The sequence below is a fragment of the Schistocerca cancellata genome, chromosome 1 (assembly GCF_023864275.1).
Source record: "Schistocerca cancellata isolate TAMUIC-IGC-003103 chromosome 1, iqSchCanc2.1, whole genome shotgun sequence".
Taxonomy (NCBI): Eukaryota; Metazoa; Arthropoda; class Insecta; order Orthoptera; family Acrididae; genus Schistocerca; species Schistocerca cancellata.
The window spans coordinates 952,114,964-952,133,455 of NC_064626.1; the positions used below are offsets into that span (position 1 = coordinate 952,114,964).

The 18,492-nt window shown below is 38.4% G+C and overlaps 2 protein-coding genes across 2 annotated transcripts in view; both read right to left on the bottom strand.

The window, feature by feature from the left end:
- The window catches only part of LOC126162781 (leukocyte surface antigen CD53-like), a 142,088-nt gene that overhangs the window by 59,252 nt on the left and 64,344 nt on the right, over nucleotides 1-18,492 (bottom strand). Inside the window, exon 4 of the mRNA XM_049919497.1 lies at nucleotides 4,531-4,755. Coding sequence (XP_049775454.1) covers nucleotides 4,531-4,755 — 225 coding nt within the window. The remainder of the gene's footprint in view (nucleotides 1-4,530; nucleotides 4,756-18,492) is intronic.
- Nucleotides 1-18,492, bottom strand: part of LOC126162774 (23 kDa integral membrane protein-like) — a 191,746-nt gene that overhangs the window by 44,435 nt on the left and 128,819 nt on the right. The gene's annotated exons all lie outside the window — the stretch shown is intronic.

Sequence of the window (18,492 nt, forward strand, 5' to 3'; positions counted from 1 at the left end):
TGACTACATTCCATTATCCTCGTTTTGCTTTTGTTGATGTTCATCTTATATCCTCCTTTCAAGACACTGTCCATTCCGTTCAACTGCTCTTCCAAGTCCTTTGCTGTCTCTGACAGAATTACAATGTCATCGGCGAACCTCAAAGTTTTTACTTCTTCTCCATGAATTTTAATACCTACTCCGAATTTTTCTTTTGTTTCCTTTACTGCTTGCTCAATATACAGATTGAATAACATCGGGGAGAGGCTACAACCCTGTCTTACTCCTTTCCCAACCACTGCTTCCCTTTCATGCCCCTCGACTCTTATAATTGCCATCTGGTTTCTGTACAAACTGTAAATGTCTTACAATTTAAAACTTGGTTCCTAAATCTCTGTCTTACCATTATATAATCTATCTGATACCTTTTAGTATCTCCAGGATTCTTCCAGGTATACAACCTTCTTTTATGATTCTTGAACCAAGTGTTGGCTATGATTAAGTTATGCTCTGTGCAAAATTCTACAAGGCGGCTTCCTCTTCCATTCCTTCCCCCCAATCCATATTCACCTACTATGTTTCCTTCTCTCCCTTTTCCTACTGACGAATTCCAGTCACCCATGACTATTAAATTTTCGTCTCCCTTCACTACCTCAATAATTTCTTTTATCTCGTCATACATTTCATCTATTTCTTCATCATCTGCAGAGGTAGTTGGCATATAAACTTGTAGTACTGTAGTAGGCATGGGATTTGTGTCTATCTTGGACACAATAATGCGTTCACTATGCTGTTTGTAGTAGCTAACCCGCACTCCTATTTTTTTATTCATTATTAAACCTACTCCTGCATTACCCCTATATGATTTTGTATTTATAACCCTGTAATCACCTGACCAAAAGTCTTGTTCCTCCTGCCACCGAACTTCACTAATTCCCACAATATCTAACTTTAACCTATCCATTTCCCTTTGTAAATTTTCTAACCTACCTGCCCGATTAAGGGATCTGACATTCCACACTCCGATCCGTAGAACGCCAGTTTTCTTTCTCCTGATAACGACGTCCTCCTGAGTAGTCCCCGCCCGGAGATCCAAATGGGGGACTATTTTACCTCCGGAATATTTTACCCAAGAGGACGCCATCATCATTTAATCGTACAGTAGAGCTGCATGTCCTTGGGAAAAATTACGGCTGTAGTTTCCCCTTGCTTTCAGCCGTTCGCAGTACCAGCACAGCAAGGCCGTTTTGGTTAATGTTACAAGGCCAGATCAGTCAATCATCCAGACTGTTGCCCTTGCAACTACTGAAAAGGCTGCTGCCCCTCTTCAGGAAGCACATGTTTGTCTGGCCTCTCAACAGATACCCCTCCATTGTGGTTGCACCTACGGTACAGCCATCTGTATCGCTGAGGCATGCAAGCCTTCCCACCAACGGCAAGGTCCATGGTTCATGGGGGGCTAGTTGCTTTAGGAGATCCAAAATATGAATTTGCCAATTAAGATTCTCATCTATACGTACACCCAAAAACTTAGTATGCTCTACCCTGTCTACTGACATCTGTTGATGTCTTATATTTATTGAAGGAACTGTACTTTTTGCAGCAGAAAATTGGATGTACTGTGTTTTTTCAAAGTTTAGAGCAAGCCAATTTGCAGAAAACCAATTAATGACTTTTCCAAAGACCTTATTTGTATCATTTTCAATTGGACTTCCTTTACTGGATTAATAATGATGCTTGTATCATCGGCAAACTGTGTCAGTTCATCTTTCTGTTTCAGATAGGAAGGGAGGTCATTCACATGTATCAAGAACAGAAGGGGACCCATGATTGAACCCTGTGGAACACCTAATGTAATTTCACCGCAGTTAGATGAAGTGGCAAACTTATTTAAATCACTTGACCCATATAAGGAACTTTTTGCTTCCTGTTCTGTAGGTATGACTTAAACCACTCATATGCTATTCCATTTGTACCATAGAATTGTAATTTCTGTACCATAATGCCACGGTTCATACATTCAAATGCTTTGGACAAGTCACAGAAAATTCCTATTGGTGACATTTTACTATTTAAAGACTCTGTTATATGGACACTGAAATGGTATATTGCTGCCTCAGTGGAACAGCATTTTTGAAATCCGAACTGTGATTTGCTAAGTATCCCATTATTATTGAGATGGCTAATCACTCTTGTGTACTTTCTTGAAGATTTTTGAGAATGCTGTAAGCAAGGATACTGGCCAATAATTATTGACATCTGTGGTGTCCCCCTTTTTGTAGAGAGGCCTGACGATGGCATATTTTAACCTGTCTGGGAAAATACCTTGAGTCAGTGATGCATTATATATGTGACTCAGAATATCAGCTGTAATTGCTCCACATTGTTTTAATATCTTATTAGAGATGTCATCTACTCCAACAGAACATTTATTTTTCAAAGATTTAATAATTTTCCTTATTTCACAAGAGGTTGTTAGATGAAATTTAATCTGACTAAAATTTTTCAAAACTGCCTCTTCCATGTACTGCCTGGCTTTTTCTTTTGAACTATTCTCACCAATTTTTTCTCCTAGACTTATGAAGTAATTGTAAAATACACTGGCTACCTGTGTACTGTTGGTTAAGATGATCTCATTCTCTTTAACCGTAATACTACTTACCCCAGTGGTTACTTATTGTTGAAGTTGTTAATTTCTTCTCTAACATACATATTTCTTGATTTCCTTACAACTTTTCTCAGTATGTTACAATAATTTTTATAGTGTAAAACTACTTCTGGATCTTTACTAGTTCTTGCTGTCTCATACAGTTTTATTTTTCTTTCTGAAGACACTTTAATGCCTGTAGTAATCCAAGGTTTCTTTGAAAAGTGTGTGGCGCTACACTTAGTAATTTTCTTTGGGAAACAATGTTCAAAGAGGGATATAAATTTATCAAGAAATATTTTGTACTTATCTTTAGATTACATCAATCTCATTCTTATTTTTGAGATCATCTAAACACACTGATAGCTCATCTAGTTTATTTTTTATTCCCCTGGTATTTTGATGAATTGTGTTGATACTGCCCTTAGCTTTACCCCAATTAACTGTACGTGAAGTTTCTTTTATTCTATTTATCTTGATTGTCATCTCTCTGTACTTTGGCTTTAACCTAAAAAATCCTGTCTGCCTGGACCTATTTACCACACAGATCACCCCTTGTGTGACTGTGGACCCCGTTTCTGCTAATAGAGAACTTACTTTTCCCTGTCCTATTCAGTTGCAGGCCATGTGTAGTGTATCCCCACCTACCATTAACATTTATGGAACAACACTTATGTGAGATTTTGCTGGTGTCTGAAGCATCCTGTTCAGCTCACTGTTAACACACCTTACAGCAGTGTTTACCCAGGGCTGATCATGGCACTGAAATACCTCCACAAACCCCACATTTGTGTGCTCAGTTTCTGCTCCTATTTTATCCAGGTCACTCCTAATACTGTATCTTGGATTCATCGCTAGGCTGTTTCCTGCTCCCCCAACTACAATTACCTGATCTTCCTTCTCAAAGTCCCTGCATAGCTCACCAATGCACTTCTGTCACATTGAACGATTCTCTTCAGTCATCGCTGATCCTCTTGCAGTATCTTTTTCCGACCACAGTGATGTTGGAGATCTGGTGTTTTACTGGGTTCCTGATATTCATGGTACACTTGTGAAATGATCATATGGGAAAATCCCCACTTCATAGCTACCTCAGAGATGCTGTGTCACATTGCTCATGCGCTGACTATACCACTACATTCAACCTCACTTAAATCTTTATAACCTGTGATTGTAGCAGCAGTAACTGATCAGACAACTGCACCAGACACTCGTTGTCTTATGCAGGTGTTGCCGACTGCAGTGCCATATTCTGCCTATTTACATATCTCTGTATTTGAATATGCATGCCTATACCAGTTTCACCAATTCAAGAGAAGCTTACAAATTTTTTTAATATGAAAATATTGTAGTATAGGTAATGTCTTTGAACATGGAATCATTTTATGCAATTCAGATGAAGCTTACAGAATTTTTTTAGAATAATACTAGAAATTTACACTAAAGACTTTTGGATGCATGCTGATTGCCTGTTTCCTCTGTATTATCTTTTTTTTTAATTTTCTACCAAAATCATGTTATAGACAAAAGGGCATGAGCTATGATTTCATTTCTGTGATGTTATTGATAAAGAAGATGACAGCATTGCTAAGAGGGAATGTGACTTGTGGCATTAGTGGTATAACACGGTTCAGTCCTGTATTTAAGTGAAACGTGGCTGCCATATTGGATTGTGGTGTCAGGTGTAATACAGTATTTAAGTGCAAAGTGCATCAAAGTCCACATAGCTGTATTACTCAAATACATATAACTAACAATATTGTGGCACAATTGTTTCAAATGTTCCATCAGCAAAGTGCAGGCTCCTGAAGCATACTCATAACAAGTGTGTTGGGACATACAACAGGAATTAAAAAACTAATATTCATAATGACAATGATATCATTTCATACAATTTTTCTTACCTCAAGTACTCCAGATGCAACAACTGTACATCCAATCAACATTCCTACAAAACCCAAGAATTCTTCCTCAGCAAACCAGCATCCTTTAGTATAGAAGGATTCAGTAGCATTTGTTTCATAGTAACACTCAATGTCCTGTGTGCAGCATGATGGTGGCAGTAGTTCAGGAGTAGATGGGTTTAAATTTATGTAATCTTCTGGCCCAGTAGCACCACAGCACTGCAACTGGAATAAGGAAAGTGGTTGTAGTAGTTGTACCAGTTTGCAGAACCTACTCTTAGGACACAACAGTTAGTTGTTTTTGGGTGTTTGACATCTTGGTCTTTAGCACCCAACTTAAGACATAAAGTTCTCATATAAGGTAGCAACCAAGTTCACTGAAAATAATCACAATCTGTATATAATAAAATAGAAGATATTACAAAAAATACTTCAATATCTTTGTCAATTACGTGTGCCTATACACTTGATTAATGCTATTATTGTGAAGAATAAATTTCAGGAATGTGTTGAACCTAATCATCATTGTAGAAGGGCTAGGAAGTAAACTGATAAGGAACAACATAGCTCTAAAATGCAGTATATGAACCAATCCTCAGAAATGTTCATCAGCTGTTACAGAGTACCTCCATTGCAGATGTGGTGCTGATGGTAGTGTCACAATTATGCACCCAAAGCTGGGAGGACTCTGTTTTAATAGTCATGCTCATAAGTCACTGATCAGAAGGCTAAAGGCTTAAAGTCGCTGAGAGTTATTCAAAATATGATGTCATCGGTATATGGCATAATGGAAATGTTTTTATGGGACGATGTGTCATGGTATATTATATGGCACTAGAAGTCCATATGTGGATCTGGAAAATTCTTGGTGAGCAGTATTTTCCTGAATGTGTGATCATCTGTGACCCTCTTGGTTTGGTCTCTGTCCATTAGTTCTCGTTGTTGTCACACTGACAGCAGGTGCTTGTGAAATATGTTTTGATAGTAGCTTGTTCTTAACATGCTTCCCCACAGTCTGGTAACAATTTGGAAATCGAATCTTTGTGTATTAGCATGATAAAGGTCTTGGTGATGTGAAGTCCATTCCATGGTTTGAATAAAATGAATTGGAATTGTTTGACTGGCTTGTTCAAATTAACAGACTTATTTCTGTTCATCTTCTCAGTGAAGTAGATCTTTGGTTTTGTGCCACCTTATTTCTCTCAAAAACTTAACAACAACTATTCATCATGCTGAAAGAAACAAGAAAATAAATTCTGCCTTTTGGGTAGCCTATCAGAAATTGTTGTAAATTTCTCCAGGTTGATTAAAAGCCATAACTGTAGCTCAAGGAAGCCTTTCTCATTATCAGTTACGTAACTAGTCTCTTTCAAACTGATAAAATGGATATAAAATTACTTTTGAGCATTTAATGCATTTGATGTAGAACTTAAATGCCACAAATCAAGACTTCAAAGAATAAATTCCCTATAACTTTTGCTAGGGGGTGGCAGAAAAATCATTCAAAGCTCACTAACTGCTGACTGAACTCATCCAAGGAAGTAGAATATTAAAATTATATTATGTAAATATGAGAACTGTGGAACTGCATCTTGTGTGGTTATGAACACTTTCTATTCACCAAATGGATAAACTGAACTTTGCAAATACTCTTATGGCCGTGCAGTTCTAAAAATTCCAGCTTGATAATCCTGTAATCTACTTGCTGCTTGTCACCTCTGCCATCCATTCTTGACTCATACATTCTTCAATATGATATCAAAAGAGCTATACAATATGTTTGCCCATGCCACTAAGCAACTACCTTTTTCATGTCCCACCAGGGGGCACGCATGCTCTCTACGTCACTGACAATCGCAGTGCATGTGAACTCATTCTGAGTCATGTAAACTGGTAACTGCAGGATGGCCATCCAAGGACAAGTTCTGTCATTTGTGAGGGACATAGAAGCTATCAGCAGATGTGTGTCAGTTTTGGTTCTATCAATTTAGACGTCCAAACAGCTTGTTGCTCTTATTTGGTGCAAGAGGGTCTGGGAATTTGGTCTGCTTTTTGGTGTCTACAGAATTTATGGGTGTAGTGGATTAGTGAGCTGTGGCATGTAGTGTGCAGGCAATATAAATGGTTATTCACAGCTGTTGCAGTGCTGTAGGGTTCCTTATTATGTGTGTTAGGTTTCAGTTAATCCTCATTTCATTTAAAGAGTTTACCATCCCCATTAGTTAACTGATATTGTTAAAACTGTTTATACAATTTGAACTTTTTTGTTAATTTATTAGTATTACTTATACTGGTTTTTTGTCATTTATTTTGTACTCAAGGGTAATTTAAGTTATATTTCACTTAAAGTCATGAAGGCATTATTCTTTAATTTTTAATTACACTTTGTCATATAGAACCAGCCTGAGTTATTTACATTCTACTTAAAGAGTTCAAATAATGAGTCCCTGATTTACCTAAAGGGTTTATTTTAAATTGTTTTATAGTTGTTCCTTGATTGTTCTACCTGTTGTGCTTATTGTTATTAACTGATGTGTTCACTAAATGTTTAATGATGCTTGATGTACTTTTTTTGGATCATGTGTTAATTGAAATATTTTCTGTGTGTTCTAGTCATGCCTGAATTTGTATGATGCTTCATTGAAATTGTTTTGAGACAGAAGCTTTACACAAGGTCTTGCTGTTAAACCTAAACAGAAAATCTCTTAAATTGCAAATATTAAATATATGCTTGAACCATGGACCTCACTGTTGGTAGGATGGCTTGCATGCCTCACCAATACAGATAGCCTTACTGCAGAAGAAACCACAATAGAGGGGTATCTGTTGACAGGTCAGACAAACATCTGTTCCTGTAGAAGGGCAGCAGTCTTTTCAGTAGTTGCAGTGGAAACAGTTTGGATGACTGACTGAAACAGCCTTGCTGTGCTAGTACTACAAACAGCTGGAAGGAAGGGAAAACTATAGCTGTAATTTTTTCCGAGGGCATGCAGATCTACTGCATGGTTAAATGTGATGGCATCCTTTCGGGTAAAATATTCTGGAAGTAAAATAGTCCACCTTTTGAATCCCAGGGTGGGGACAATTCATAAGAATGTTGTCTGTTGTCAGGAGAGGGGGGGGGGGGGGGGGGGGGGAACACTGATGTTCTGCGGATTGGAGTGTGGAATTTACATCCCTTAATAACTTAGATAGGTTAGAAAATCTATAAAGTGAAATGAACAGGTTGAAGTTACATACAGTGGTAATTACTGAAATTCAGTGGTAGGAGGATCAGGACTTCTGGCCAGGTAAAGACAGAGTTATAAATACAAGATTAGGAATGCAGGTAACCTACTATGAATGGCATATTAAACACATTATCATAGCAAAGATAGACACAAAGCCAACACCCACCACAATAGTACAAATGTATATGCCAACCAGTTCCACAGATGGTGAAGAGATTGAAGAAATAAATGATGTGATTAAAGAAATTGTTCAGAAAGTTGAGGGAGACAAAAATTTAATTGTAGTAGGCAACAGGAATTCGATAGTAGGAAAAGGAGAAGAGGGAAAACTTGTAGGTGAACATGAATAGGGGGAAAGTATGAAAGAGGAGGCTGCCTGCTAGAATTCTGCACAGTGTGCAATTTAATCATGAAAGGAGGTTGCATATGTGGAATAGACCTGGAGATACCAAAAGGTTGCTGAGTGATTTGATTTATTTCGTGTTCCGTAGGTCCAACTGTGTTGGATTCACAAGGACGTGGAATGAGGCAGTTTTTTACAAATACAATCCAATAGTCTTATAGCATATGCAGAAATTTGAGTACATAATTCTATAAAAATTTATACAGTAAAATCTTTGGGCAGCAATACAAAAAAGAAAATACACATTTTCTTAGAATCATTAAAGCACTACAGAAAACAGGTACAGAGCACACACAGACACAGAGCTCAGGTTAAATAACATTCTTAGTGGCATTATGTCAACTTGTATTATATTATATTAAAATTTTACAATTTATTTAGTTAAAAATTCATCTAGACTGTAAAAAGCTTTTTCTAGCAGAAATATTTTTAGTGCTTTCTTAAACTTACTCTTGTTATGAATCTCTGTCTTTATTTCAGGAGGAAGAGCATTCAAGAGTTTTGCTCCAGTGTAATGGACACCCTTTTGCGCCAAGTTCAAATTTCTGTGCTCGCTGTGTATGTCATTCTTCCTCCATGTGTTGTGCTCATGATAATTACTGTTTAGTTGAAATATTTCTATATTTTTAGAAACAAAACACATGAGAGAAAAATACATTGGCATGTAGTTGTGTATATTTTAAGTTTTCAAAAGCTATTTCTACACGAGTCTCTTGGGCGCAATCCACATATAATTCTTAAAGCTCGCTTCTCTGCAATGAACACTTTCCTTGCTAATGGCTGGCTGCCCCAAAAAATAATTCCGTACTCAATGAGAGAATGAAAATAGCCATAGTGTGCCACTTTTGCAGTGTTAGGTTCAACACATGTAGTGACAACCCGTAAAGCATAGGTAGCACAGCTAAGCTACTTACAGAGATCAATAATATGTGAAGACTAGTTCATTTTCTTGTCAATGTGCACTCCAAGAAATTTTGTTGTTTCCATTCTTTCTATTGGTTGATTACCACATGTCACACTTATCTCTCCCTCTCTTTTTATGTTTTTGTACAGAATTGAATAAAGCTGGTCTTACTGGAATTTAATGAGAGACCATTCACCTTGAACCAATTAACCACATCTGAGAGTATGTGATTAATGAGTTCCTCAAGATTGTTGTCTGTTCTAGTGCTCTTAAAACTTGTGGTATCATCAGCAAATAATGTAAATTTACACTGCAGGCTTGTACATGATAGTAAGATCATTTCTAAAAATCAGGAATAATAGTGGCCCATGAATTGAGCCCTGAGGCACTCCACATGTAATGGAACTCCATTTAGAATCTGACGAAGTGTCACATACTCCAACCGAGCTATTCAAGACAACTTTTTGTTTTCTGTCTTGGAGGTACGACTGTAGCCAATTGCATGCAACACCACTTATTCCTACTAATTTTGCTTTTTGCAAGAGAATCTGGTGATCAACACAGCCAAACACTTTGGATAAATCACAGAAGACACCAAGTGCTAGCATTTTTTCATTAACGATTTCTAGGACTTCATTTGCAAGTGCATAGACTGATTGATTGTGTAATGGTAATCCAGAGACTTCAGGATAGATTTTTAAATTGTAAGACATTTCAAGGCGCAGATGTGGACTCTGACCACAATTTATTGTTTATGAACTATAGATTAAAACTGAAGAAACTGCAAAAAGATAGTAATTAGAAAGATGGAACCTGGATAAACCGAATGAACCAGTGATTGTAGAGAGCTTCAGGAGGTGCATTAGGAAATGATTGGCAAGAACGAGGAAAAGGAATACAATAGAAGAAGATTGGGTACCTTCGAGAGACGAAATAGTGAAGGCAGCAGAGGATCACACAGGTAAAAATATGACACAGGAGATACTGAATTTATCTGATGAAATGAGAAAATATAAAAATGTAGCAAATGGAGGGAATACAAACCTCTAAAAAGGAAACTGACAAGAAGTGCAAAATGGCTACTCATGGTTGGCTAGATTACAGATGTAAGAACATAAAATTATATTTCACTAGGTTACAGACAGATCTGCCTAAATAAAAATTAAAGAGGCCTTCGGAGAAAAGAGAAACAGTAGCATGAATATCAAGAGCAAAGATGGAAAACCAGTCCTAAGCAAAGAAGGGGAAGTTGAAAGGGGGAAGGAGTGTACAGAGGGTCAATACAAGGAAGATGAAATCAGTACTATAAAAATGGAAGAGGATGTAGATGAATATGAGATGGGAGAGATGATAGTGTGAGAAGAATTTTAGAGAGTACTAAAAGACCTAAGTTGAAACAACACTCAGGGAGAAGATGATATTCTGTCAGAACTGCTGACAGCCTTGGGAAAGCCAATCATGAATTCGTCTATCTAGTGTAGAAGATGTATGAGGCAGGTGAGATACCATCACACTTTAAGAACAATATAATAAATCCCATTCCAACAAAAATAGCTGACAGGTGTGTATATTACTGAACTAAAAAGTTTAATAAATTATTGTTACAAAATACTAAGAGAAATGTTTTACACAAAAATGAGAAATCTGGTAAAGGTCAACCTTGGGGAATATCAGTTTGGATTCCAGAGAAATGTAGAAACATGTGAGACAATACTGACACTATGACTTATCTTAGAAGCTAGGTTAAGGAAAGACAAACCTACATTTATGTCATTTGTAGATTTAGAGGAAGTTTTTGACAACATTGACTCATATACTCTCTTTGAAATTCTGAAGGTAGCAGGGATAAAATACAGAGAGCAGAAGATGATTTACAACTTGTATAGAGGGCATCAAAGGGAAGCAGTGATTGAAAATGGAGTATGCTGTAGTTGTAGCCTATCCACAATTTTATTCAAACAGTATACTAAGCAAGCAGTAAAACAAACCAAAGGAAAATTTTGAGCAGGAATTAAAGTTCAGGGGTAAAAAATAAAAACTTTGAGGTTTGCCAATGACATTGTAATTTTGTCAGAGACAGCAAAGGACTTTGAAAAGCCATATAAGATGAACATCAACACAAGCAAACCAAGACTAATTGAATGAAGTTGAATTAAACTGGTGATGCTGAGGGAATTAGATTAGGAAATGAGACACAAAGTAGTAGATAGGTTTTGTTATTTACACAGCAAAATAACTGATGATCACCAAAGTAGAGAGGATAGAAGCAAAAGCAATGGAAAAAATAAAGAGGAAAAAAAAAGTTTCTGAAGAAGAGAAATTTGTTAACATCAAATCTACATTGAAATGTTAGGAAGTCTTTTCTGAAAGTATTTTTATGGAATGTTGCCACTAATGGAAGTGAAACATGGATTATGAACATTTTAGACAAGAAGAGAATAGAAGCCTCTGAAATGTGATGCTGCAGCAGACTGCTGAAGATTACATGAGGAGAGCACATAACTAATGAACAGAACTGATGAGAAAAGAAATTTCTGGCATAACCTGACTATAAGAAGGATTCAGTTGATGGGACACATTCTAAGACATCAAGGATTCATCAGTTTAGTATTGGAGGAAAGTGTGGAGACTAAAAATTGTGGAAGGAAACCAAGAGATGAACACAATAAGTAGATTCAGAAGGATGTAAGCTATAGTAGTTATCTGGAGATGAAGAGGCTTGAATGAGATAGAATTGCTTCAGACTGAAGACCACAACAACAATCAATATTTATTGCTCTTTTTCTTATATTCATTTGAGATGGTTTAATTTCACTTCTTAAAAACATTTCTTTTCTGAGTTAAGTTTTATGTTTTTTGCAGCCTGGCACCTTACCACTCCCAGGTCCTCACTTGCTAAAGTATTCCATTTCCCTTCCTGTTACATTATTGGGAAAGTGTGTATGCTCAGTCTGCCTTGCCACATGCCTAGTTCTAATAGCTTTCATGTCAGTCATACTGAGTGAAATGGTAATAAAGGGATAAGGTAAGTCAATATCTATTTTCATTTGCAGAAATAGTACATTGCAGCAGTGTTTAATGTGAAAATTTTCCAAGTATTCAGTACCAAGATGAGACATGCCCATTACAGCTGTCATATCCTTCTGTGTCTATCTCGACTATGAAGATGTTGGCTCGTATTTGCGTCTTTATTGTTGTTCTATAGCATTTCATGGATATGCCGAGATGGTAGCTTCAGCAAGCCACATTCAATTTCTTATCCATTTTGGTTCTTTTCAACATTTTGCTCTGTCTCTTACAATGTCCTTGTCAACTAGTCATTAAACTGTACCATTCATTCTTTCTTTTCTGTGATTTTCTGACACTCCCAGAAGGCAGTGTTTGAACATATGCAGTTGCACTTGTGTTTACACATTCTGTATGCTTTTCGCAGCATATCCCAAGAGCACCATACCTGACCCCATCATGTATAGAACATCTGCAACTCCTCAGCCCATAATGTCACTACACCACAGTTGTTGCTGACAGTTTCGAGTGTGTGGTGTCTTTGATAGTAGCCCAACAAAGTGCACACAGATTGCTATAAGACTGAAACATGACATATGATATAGTACAATCTTTTGTTTGATTCAATATAACAAGAATGAAATACATAAGTTTCCATTTCTATGATTTCTATTTTCATAAATGAAAATTTACTGTAAACACACTTTCTGTTTCAGTTAACTGTTTCAGAAATAACTTAAAATTTTCATGTAACAGGCATTGGTTCAGATGCACCATAACAGACACTTTCAGCTTTTATATATGAGGGGGTGTTCAGTAAGTAATGCAACATGTTTTTGTGTTTGAAAGAAGGGTTTTAATTAGGATTCCAATACACGATATCATTCCTCACTTTTTTGGCAACAACACCATATTTTTCAACATAACCTCTGTTCAGTGCAACAGACATATGCCACCTTACTGGGAGGGTCTGTATTCTCACATGGTGACAGTCTACTGGTTGACATTGGAGTGAATGGCGTGCTATATCAACAACCTCCCCATCATCCATGTACTACTTCCCACAGAGTGCATCCTTCATTGGGCCAAACAGATCAAAATCAGGTGTGATTTCTGGGCTGTAGGATGGATGAGGAAGAACAGTCCAATGAAGTTTTGTAAGCTACTCTTGGGTGCCCAGACTTGTGTGAAATCTTGGTTGTCATGGAGGACAAAAAGTTCATTTGCATATTTTGTGGCAACGAACATGCTGAAGTCATTTCTTCACTTTTGTGATGATTGTGCAGTATGCTTCAGAGTTGACTGTTGTAACATGAGGGAGGGCATCAAAGAGAATTACTTCTTCAGAGTCCCAGAAGGCCATTGCTGTAACTTTACTGGCTGAGGGTGCGGCTTTGAACTTTTCCTTTGGAGGAGATGTGGGGTGGCATCACCCCACAGATTGCCGTTTTGTTTCTGGTACAAACTGATGAACCCATGTTTCATTGCCTGTGACGATGTTTGACAAAAAATTCTCACAATCAGCCTCATCATATACAAGCAGTTCTATGGTCCTGCATTGGTGTTAGGCAGCAAGGAACCCAGTGAGCCCACACCTTTGAATACCCCAACTGATTGACAAGTGTGTCAGCACTACCATCTACAATTGAGCAGTGACATGTTTCATTGTGTTCTGTTGATCACCTTGAATGAGAGTGTCTACACATTCCAGCATTGCAGGAATCACAACTGTGTGCAGCTGGCCAAAGAGATCAGCCAGGTCTTTCGCAACCTTGTCACCTCAATGAGTTACTATATTTTTGTTCAGTACCAGGTCTCCATAGATGTCTGCAAACATGAATATCTAAGACACTCTGGTTTTCTGCCAAAAGAATCTCAATGACAGCTCTCTGCTTGGAAAACACCTTTGTTACAGATGCCATTTTGAAGGCTGTATATAGCGCTGTCACCTATTAGAACTTCAGGAATCTACAGGGGCTGAAGCAGGAATATTACATGATGTCCCACAACAAATTCTGCATTTTTTTCAACAGAAATTGGCTGAGAGAAAATGAGAATCTGTTGCATTGCTTACTGAAAACCCCTGTAAAACTGCTTTAAAATATCCCTCTCTTTCGCTTAATGAACACCTCGTGTAGAATTGCTTTAAAATATCCCTCTCTTTCCATGTCAATGTTTTTACTGGTATTTACTTTGTTAGAGTTCTTCATGTGATTCAAGTTTTGATATTTGGTTTCTTCCTTACAATTTTTCCCCACATTACTATCAAGTACTGAAACTCATAAGTGTCACCAACCCTGCAGTGCTGTAATTGGTTCTGTGGGGTACCTTCCATGAACATATCCTATATAACCTGGTGTGAGAACAACACTCAACTTACTGTAATTATGTCAGACCTGTGGACACCAATTCACTGTCAGGATGGCTATCTCTTCACCCAGGATGGCATGTTCAGTATGGTGGTTTGCAACTCGGGGGTGGAATCTATAGAACTCTATTGGATAATACATCCGTTAATAATTTACTGTAATTGATAGATAAAAAGTCTACTCACCAAGCAGCAGCAGAGGAACACACACATTCAAATTATTTAACTTTTACAGGTTTTCGGAGCCAGTGGCTCCTTCTTCTGGCAGAAGAATTGAAGAGGAAGGAAGAGGGGTGAAATAAAAGGACTGGACATGTTTAAGGAAAGGGGTATGGTTCAGAAAAGTCCACTTTCCGAAACTGCTCCAGTCATTTTCCTTCACCCCTCTTCCTTCCCCTCCAATTCTTCTGGCAGAAGAAGCAACCACTGGCTCTGAAAGCCTGTAAAAGTTAAATCCTTTTGTGTGTGTGTTCCCCTCCCGCCACTTGGTGAATACATTTTTCATCTACCCATTTACATTATATTATCAATAATTGATTAACTTTGTTGTTACATCCTTTAGTAAGATGCTCTAACAATGGTTGACAGTAGTGTCTCATTGGTGTGTGTTGACTCCAAGGCAGCAGTAGGTACCTCAGCATACCGCAAGGTGTGGTGGCACATGAACAAAGAGCTTGAGTGCAGCCTTGGTGAAGTAACAGCTTTGCTTTGCGGCCTTGCAGATGTGTGATTAATGTCTGGCATTCTGTGAGCAGCAGGCTGATGTGTGCTGATTTGTGGTTGCACAGCAGTGGGTCACAGGTGTGGCTTGCTAGTGCGCAGGCCCTGAACCCAAAACTCACTGTAGATGTCCAGAGACCAGATGAAGTCATCCTTGAGGTGGTCTCCTCTTGGTGGCTTCAATTCGAGCCCTGATCTAGTGGTAAATAGTAGAACACCAGCCAGCAGAAGAGGTGGCAAGATGAAGCTCAACCACATGGAACTATTGGCTGGAATGGAGCATGTGTTGGAGTCAGTAGACAAGAGACTACTAAGTTTGAGTAGTGAATACCTATAGTGGCTCTGTGCAGCTTTATTATGGCCAGGCTCTGCCTTTGGTCATGTGAAGTATTAAGATAGCACAGCATTAGGTGATGGCATGAGGCACTTTAGCTCACTGCTGTGGCTGCCTGGGATCTCAAACCATGCCACCTCAGAAAATTATGGCCCTGGCAGCAGTATTTCACAGCCAGCTACATTGCTCCTTTGCCCCTCTAGGCATGGGTTGTAAAGTTTGCATGTAGGAGTGTTGCTGAACATTTCACTCCCCTTTAGAAGATTTGGTCCACTGAAGCCCAAACTGCTGCTAAATATGTGAATGCCTTAAAATAACATAGTACATTTTACATTATCTTACACTCTTATTTACAATTTACACCCTGGCTGTCTCTTCTCCATTGTTCAGTATGCCACCTAGTGTACAGAGACTGGTACACCCACAAGTACTTAAATCTTAGGGGTGAACCACTAGGTCAATATGTGACTGAATACTGGTTCATAATGGTGAATGGCTCCTTGCTGTAGGTAGACAAGGGCCACACAAGTGAAGACCAGGATTAGGGCCATACCTGAAGATAAAATTACTATTTCTGTGATCTTGTGATGGTGTCTGATGTGAAACTATTGAATATGCAGGTATGTCTGCTCTGCACTAATAAGCCCCTTCTGTGTGGCTGTAAGCTCAACTAGAGAAACAAGTCAGGTGGGATCTGAGGTATTATTTAGGAATGTCAAGTTCTTGTAGTTAGTACTTGTAAAGAACTATCACACAGTTACAGTAGTGGATTTGTTAGGTTTTGTGTTGTAGCCCCTTTTGTTGTTGTCAGGAGCCAAAACTTTGGTCCTGAGATGGTGCTGTGCCATAATTACAATCATTCTGTTGTGTTTGAATGTCCCTATTCAGAGCAAGTGGTAATAACTATGACTGAGTCATATATTGAGTATATCCAGTGAGGTGCTATGTTCCGGAAATAAGGTTGTGTTGCAACAATATCCTGTGGGCATCCTTCTGCACTGGTGCCCCATAGAAACAAATTTCTCTTGCATGCTCCCATGACAGTTTGGATCCCTATGGAAGGGTATACATTAATCTACTCTCTGTCATTGGCACAGCTTATCTGCTGATACCAGTTCATTGTTTTTCCTATCTTATGTGACCAACAAAATTTCTTTCATCCTAATATGTAGAAATTTTCCCAAACTCTTTTAACTTGCAGAATTTGGGTAAATCATGTAACACTCGTATCTGGCATTGGTATACACCACTAGTACACATATTAGCTTGTGGAGGGATGTGTAGTTGACCCTGACCTCACCTGGTTTGGAGCTGTTAGTATAATGACAAGGTGTTCTCCTATGGAGCCACAACATATTACAGCATGAGCCAGTTCATCTTGTGCATGGTATAGCCCAGTTCATTGGTAGGTTGATCTGGGGGAGGGGACCAAACAGCGAGATCGCTGCCCCCCTTGGATTAGGAAAGGATGGGGAAGGAAGTCAGCTGTGTCCTTTCAAAGGAACCATCCTGGCATTTGCCTGAAGTGACTTTGTGAAATTGTGGAAAGCACGAATCAGGATGGTTGGATGTGGGTTTCAACCATTGGCCTCTCAAATATGAGTCCAGTGTGCTAACCATTGCTCTACCTCGCTCAGTCTGTAACCTGGCCAGAAACTGATTTGGTGGTAGCAGGATAAGGGTTAGCTGTCTATGCACAACGTGGCACATGGCTTCATGTAACTCAGCTTTTCCAGTGCAAGCTATCAGCACAAGAGTCTTGCCATGGCCAATCAGGTATCCAGTAGGAACAGTCAACAGCACAAAAAGTGGGCCACCTCTGAATTTCAATGTGTATGCTGCACCTAACTGAATGCAACCAACATAGCATAGCTGTGTCACAGATCCTCCAAATATTCTGCAGTACAATCGTTAGACTTCACACAATGGGTACCAGAAGAGACTATTAGAGAACACTGGTCCTTACGGTGGTCAATCCAGATGTAAACCAATATCCTCATACAACAAATATTAGAAAACACATTATTAGAGATGAGACAGTCCTTAATGCTTGTAAATTAAATTTCATCACAATGAGTGACACTGCAGAGATTAAATCACACTCATTAAATGAAATCATGAGTTGTTATTCGTGATCTGGATTTGAACCTACTTTTAGCCAAACAAACCTTGTGTGTCTGATCGAGACTCGACTAGGCATAAAAAGACGTAAAATATAGAAGTCTTCACCAATATCAGTGTAAAAGGCTGAATGTCAATACTTGGAAATAAATGACGATACATTTTAGCACAGCATTGGGAACCCAATGAAACTTATATTGCCCCTGAGAAGTAACCATAAAAGGTAGGTAATAAAGTGCAATGCACAAGAGTGAAACGCTATGAAGTAAAGTTGCGGTGATGGATGGGGAGTAGAATCCAATACCTACATGAATTTTTAACTAAGCACACTCAGTTGCCATATTTTTGCCTGGCAGGGATTCGAGCCCAGCACATTTCGCTATTGTCTTGTAGCTATGGATAGACATGAAATATTTATTGTTTCGTCACCATTATCGAGATGTGAACATGTTCATCTAGAGGTAACACAATGAATAATTCTGTGCTGCGGCATTCATAGAGGCCTGCAGGAGTTTGGCGTCATGATGAAACAACAAAATGATGGGACAGTATCATTTTGAAGGGTTCAAATCCAGAGAAAAATTGGAAGTGTAGCCCAAATCCCTGTCCGCTGCCAATTTTTCAAAATTTCAAGGTCATTTAAAATAAGAAACGACTGTGCTATGACCTCCCATGACGATTAGTTCATGAACTAAAATGACATTACTAGTGTAAGAAAGCTTACTAGAGACAGAGTTTCTGAAAGCAGCGACTTCCGACTCTGACATCCAAAACGAATCCAACATTGTTCCAATCAGTGGCGAATGGATATTTTTAATGCTGATCTGGAATCACGACACAGTCCTGCGTACCTTACTTAGCGTAACTGGAGGTGAA